This window comes from Mandrillus leucophaeus, unplaced genomic scaffold, assembly GCF_000951045.1.
Source record: "Mandrillus leucophaeus isolate KB7577 unplaced genomic scaffold, Mleu.le_1.0 Scaffold36, whole genome shotgun sequence".
Taxonomy (NCBI): domain Eukaryota; kingdom Metazoa; phylum Chordata; class Mammalia; order Primates; family Cercopithecidae; genus Mandrillus; species Mandrillus leucophaeus.
The window spans coordinates 1194017-1199928 of NW_012103809.1; the positions used below are offsets into that span (position 1 = coordinate 1194017).

At 39.8% G+C, this 5912-nt stretch overlaps 1 protein-coding gene across 3 annotated transcripts in view; it reads right to left on the minus strand.

Moving 5' to 3' along the window:
• Positions 1-5912, minus strand: part of BLOC1S5 (biogenesis of lysosomal organelles complex-1, subunit 5, muted) — a 77361-nt gene that overhangs the window by 46133 nt on the left and 25316 nt on the right. For 2 of the 3 annotated variants that reach the window (XM_011989628.1, XM_011989627.1), the window contains one exon: positions 320-449. The exons of the other annotated variant lie outside the window; for it this stretch is intronic. In XM_011989628.1, the coding sequence (XP_011845018.1) occupies positions 320-449 (130 nt within the window). The remainder of the gene's footprint in view (positions 1-319; positions 450-5912) is intronic. 3 annotated transcript variants of the gene reach the window in all.

Sequence of the window (5912 nt, forward strand, 5' to 3'; positions counted from 1 at the left end):
ACTGTGCCTCCAAAAAAAAAAAAGAAAAATTTGTAAAAATAGGTGAAAAATATTTTGACTTTCTCACATACTAAACAGACTGTCTCGTGTACCACAGATGCAGACAACTCACTTTGGAGATTAATGCTGTTTGGAGATTAATTAATGGCAACACACATTAATCACTAGAAAACCACTTTCTCTGTAACTGAGCTTCCCTCTCATATATCCAGGTTAAGAACTTTCCCTCTCCACTTCTCACCATAATACCCAAGAAAATATATTGTGGTGTAGCATTCATTTGAAATGAAAAGCAATTAAAAAAAAATCGCTAACTCACATCTCTGGAGAACTTGGCTGAGGTTGTCCCGCATTGTGTCTCTACATTTGGGAAGAGTATGTTCATTTGTTTCATGGATCATATTCTTCAAATTTTCAAGAACTCGCATTTCTCGAAGACCACGCTTTTCCTATTAAAAGAAAGTAAATGACTAATAAATATGGTGTCTTTTTCTTTTTTTTTGTTTTTGAGATGCAGTCTCACTCTCTCACCTAGAGTGGAGTGCAGTGGTGTGATCTCAGCTCACTGCAACCTCCACCTCCCAGGTTCAAGTGATTCTCCTGCCTCAGCCTCCCAAGTAGCTGGGACTACAGGCTACAGCCACTATGCCTGGCTAATTTTTGTAATTTTTTTCTTTTAGTAGAGATGGGGTTCCATCATATTGGCCAGGCTGGTCTCAAACTCCTGACCTTGTGATCTGCCCACCTTGGCCTCCCAAAGCGCTGGGATTACAGTTTGGAGCCACCATGCCCAGCATACTGTGTCTTAAATCTTAGTAATTACTTTCTAAGATATCCACCCAGGTTTTGGTTGTTAGGTTATGACTTATTACTGAAAATGTATGCAGCCTTCTTCTAATTATTTGGCAATAAATGCCTCATAACCCAGAGGCATTTTTAAAATTATGAAATGCTCCAAAAGTTGCAATATGAGTAATATTTTTATAGCAATGTTAAAAAATTGGCAAGAGAAATACTAAAAGAACCAGAAAAATGGCCCAGATTGCCACATATTTTATTAGAAGGAAATTAAACACCCCTGATCTGATCTTAAATTTCATTTTGTCAATCTTACTATCATATAGCTTCTATTATTATGTGCTATATTTTTTATCTGATTCCTTTTTTTTTCTCAAAATAAAAATGGGTAGTAAAAGTAATATGTAGATACTTCCCTATATAGAAAAGAACACTGAAGGCCTGAGGCTATTATCATTAGAAAGACCTCCTCATATGGTTGGCCCTGGCTTGGGGCTGGAAACTTGACTAGTAAACAGTTCCCTATGTTGGTATAAAACCCTTCCATAAATTACAAAAGTGGTTCACTGTGCCTGAGTGGTTTACACCAAGCTTGTCCAACCCGCGGCAGATGGGCTACAAGTGGCCCAAGACGGTTTTGAATGCAGCCCAACACAAATTATAAAACTTCCTTAAAACATTATGAGATTTTTTGTGTGATTTTTTCTTTTTTAGCTCACCAGCTATTGTTACTGTTAGTGTGTTTTACATGTGGCCCAAGACAATTCTTCTTCTTCCAGCGTAGACCAGGGAAGCAAAAATATTGGACACCCCTGGTTTACACAAACAATGTGATTAATGTTGAATACCTCTTTCCTTCTGCAAGTCTGAAAATGTACATGCCAGGCAGAGGATGCCTCCTTGACCAGTCCCCAATAAAACCCCTGGACACCTAGGCTCAGGCAAGCTTCCCTGTAAGATTACACTTTACATGTGTTGTCACAACTTGTCACAAGGGGAATTCAGTGCATCCTGTGTGACTTCACGGGGGGAGGACTCTTGGACACTTCTACCTGGGTTCCTCTAGACTGCTTCTACCCGGGTTCCTCCAGACTGCTTCCCAAGCACCTTTTCCCTTTGCTGACACTGCTTTGTACTCTTTTGCCATAACAAACTTTGCCACAAGTATGGCCATATGCTGACTTCTGTGAGTTCTTCTAGTGAATCACTGAACCTGCAGGTGGTTTTAGGAACTCCGAAAACATCTCCATTACAGAAAGTAGAGCAAAACCACCCTCCCTGCCCAAAATGAGGGTGGGCTATACTTAGTAACTTGCTTCCAAATAATAGAACAGGGAAAGGGAAAAATAGTAACATTATAGTAGAGAAAACTAGCAACATGATAGTTGAGAAAACCAGCAAATGCAGTAATACCTCAACCAAGCCAAGAAAGTTCATATTATCAGTGGTGTCGTGTTGATAGCATGCACTCCTTGATATAATGTGATAAGGGTACTTTACCTTTGTGGTATTCTTTCCCAATACCCAAAACCCCAGTCTAGTCATGAGAAAAACAACCGACAAATCCAGATTGGATACCTAGCCAGTACTCAAGACTTATGTAAAGGTCATAAAAAATAAGGAAAGGCTGAGGAACTGTCACAGACCAAAGACTAAGGTGGCATGATGATTCAATGCAATGTGGTACCCCAGATTAGATTCTGGAACAGAAAGGGGACTGTAATAGAAAAACTGGTAAAATTCAAATAAAGTCTGGTGTTTCATTAACAGTAACGTATCAATGTTGGTTTCTTAGCTTTTACAAATGCAGCATGGTAATATAAGAAATTAAACAACGAAAGAAAGTGGGTGAGGTGTTGATATGGTTTGGCTGTGTCCCCACCCAAGTCTCAACTTGAATTGTATCTCCCAGAATTCCCACATGTTGTGGGAGGAACCTAGGGGGAGGTAATTGAATTATGGGGGCCAGTCTTTCCTATACTATTCTCGTGATAGTGAATAAGTCTCTGAGGGACTTATCATGGGTTTCCACTTTTGCTTCTTCCTCATTTTCTCTTGCCACCACCATGTAAGACGTTATCTTTCAGGCCAGGCGCGATGGCTCACGCCTGTAGTTACAGCACTTTGGGAGGCCAAGGAGAGTGGATCACGAGGTTAGGAGTTTGAGACAAGCCTGGAAGCCTGGCCAACATGGTGAAAGACATGGTCTCTACTAAAGATAGAGACAGGTCTCTACTAAAGATACAAAAACAATTAGCCAGGCGTGGTGGCACGTGCCTGTAGTCCTAGCTACTCAGGAGGCTGAGGCAGGAGATTCCTTTGAACCTGGGAGGTGGAGGCTGCAGTGAGCCAAGATTGTGGAGGCTGCAGTGAGCCAAGATTGTGCCATTGCACTCCAGCCTGGGCGACAGAACGAGACTCCACGCCTCAAAAAAAAAAAAAAAGGAAGTGTCTTTCACCTCCTGCCATGATTCTGAGGCCTCCCCAGCCATGTGGAACTGTAAGTCCAATTAAACCTCTTTTTCTTCCCAATCTTGGGTATGTCTTTATCAGCAGCATGAAAATGAACTAATACAGGGGTACATGGGAATTATCTGTACTATCTTTGCAATTTTTCTACAAATCTAAAATTAATACAAAACAAGAAGTTACTAAAAATAGAGTGGTAACCTTGACTATGAAAAAATAATAGGTTAGTTATGTTACTGAAGTGTTTTTATTTTTTTTTTGAGCCATTCTTATATGGCCAGCTTCTTACTTTTTCTAATTTTCTCATAATAAGATATTAACAACTTATACAAATATTGCAAGAGAATAATATGATGAATTCTCATATACTCATCACCAATCTTCCACAGTTCTTATGACTGATTTTTTCCCCTCCATAATGCTCCATACACCTCATCCCCTCTAGATTATTTTGAAGCAAATCCAAGTAAGTATATCATTTCAACTGTTAAATATTTCAACCTGTATCTTTTTGTTTGCTTGTTGTTGTAGAGACAGGGTCTTGTTCTGTCACTGAGATCACACTACTGCTGGAGTGCAGTGATGTGATCATGGCTCACTGCAGCCTTGAACTCCTGGGCTCAAGCAATCCTCCTGTCTCAGCCTCCCAGTAGCTGGGATTACAGGTGCACACCACCACACCTGGCTCATTTTTCTTTTTTAAAAAATTTTGTGTAGAGACAGAGTCTCACTTTGTTGTCCAGGCTGGCCTCAAACTCATGGGCTCAAGCAATCCTTCCACCCTGGACTCCCGAAGTACTGGAATTACATACATGAGCCACCATGCTCAGTCTCAGCATATATTAGTATCTTTAAAACACAAGACTTGCCTTAAACAAACAATAAGACCAGCTCTCTCTCTGTCACACACACACACACACACCACACACACACACACACACACACAGTTAACAGTAATTTTTTTTTTTTTTTTTGAGACAAGGTCTGGCTCTGTTTTCCAGGCTGGAGGGCAGTGGCACAATCTTGGCTCACTGCAACCTCTGCCTCCCTGGCTCAAGCGATCCTCCTACCTCAGCCTTCCAAGTTACTGGGACTACAGGCGCACATTATGACACTTGGCTAATTTTTGTATTTTTTATAGAGACAGGGTTGTACCCATTTCTCTATAAAAGACATTTGTTGACCACGTCTGGCCAACGATTTTTTAGTATCATGAAATATCAAAGTAATGTTCACATTCCCTCACATGTCCTATGTTTTTTATCTCCCAGTTTGTTTGAACCACAACCTAAACAAGTTTTATGTACTGTAATTGATTAATATGTTTCTTAAGTCCGTTTTAACCAATAGATTTCCCCTTTCACTTTTTTCCTTTGCAATTTGTTGGAAAAAAGTGAGTCATTTGTTCTGCACAGTTTCCCACAGTCTGTTGTTTGCTGAATGAATCCCCATGGTGTAATTTAACATACTCCTTTGTCTGTTCTCTTTCCTGTAAATTAGTCGTTAGAACTAAAGCCCTGATCAAATTCAGGGTTCTATTTTTTGTTTGCAAGAATTTTTCAGACATGAGTTGTATACTCTCAACAGCATCTTGGTAGCATTCTGTCTTTGTTTACTAGCAGAAATACTCTATGAAGAGAAACTGCCCCTATCAACAACTTGGTTACTCCGAGGAATGTTCACATACAAAAGGCAAAACAGAACACTTGATTCTTTCTCCCTTATTTACCAGTTTCAAAAATAATGAGTTTGCTCCCTAGTATTCACTAAAGGTGATTAGAAAGGTTTTTGGTTTGTTTGTACATATCCCTATGACTCATAGATTTAAAGATATTTGAAGTTTTTCAATCCATTGCAGTATTTCTCACAGGATGAACGCAAGGCCTTTTGCACCAGATAATTGGTACTCAGATTATCCTAGCTTTGTCCAGTGGGAGCCTATTCAAGCTGGCTCTGGAATGCTTCAGACAAAACTCTAGTATTTTGTAGTAGGTCATTTGCTTTCTGGCATGATCTGATGCTCCAGGTTCATCCTCTCCATCTCCTGCTCTGGACTTGGAATGAGCAGGTGCCTAACTCCCACTGGGATGGAGAAAAGGAATTCGGAGACTGAAAACTAAGGCTGCTCACTGCTATTGGGTTGGTCACTATTTCTAACTTTTCAGTGGACAAGGCTAGGAAATATGTATTTTTAAAAAGAATAGATATATCTTGAGTTTATATTGATAGTCAAACTCAAATTCAAGACCATAGAATTTCTAATTACCCTCTTCTGTCTTATCTCTTCCCAGTTATCAAAACACCAACATAATTATTTGTTTTATCACTGATTCAATCAAGTCGTAATACCAATACTAGCATCAACAAAATGATTACTAAAAGAAGAAATTTAAGATTTTTTTTTAAATTTTTTGTTTCGAAGATATATTTCACTAGGATGTAAAGTCAAATCATTGTGCCTTGAAATTACATGGAAGAGCTGGCTGGGCACAGTGGCTCACGCCTGTAATCCCAGCACTTTGGGAGGCCGAGGTAGGCGGATCACCTGAGGTCAGGAGTTCAAGACCAGCCTGGCTAATATGGTGAAACCCCATCTCTACTAAAAATACAAAAATTAGCTGGGCATGGTGGTGCGCACCTGTAAT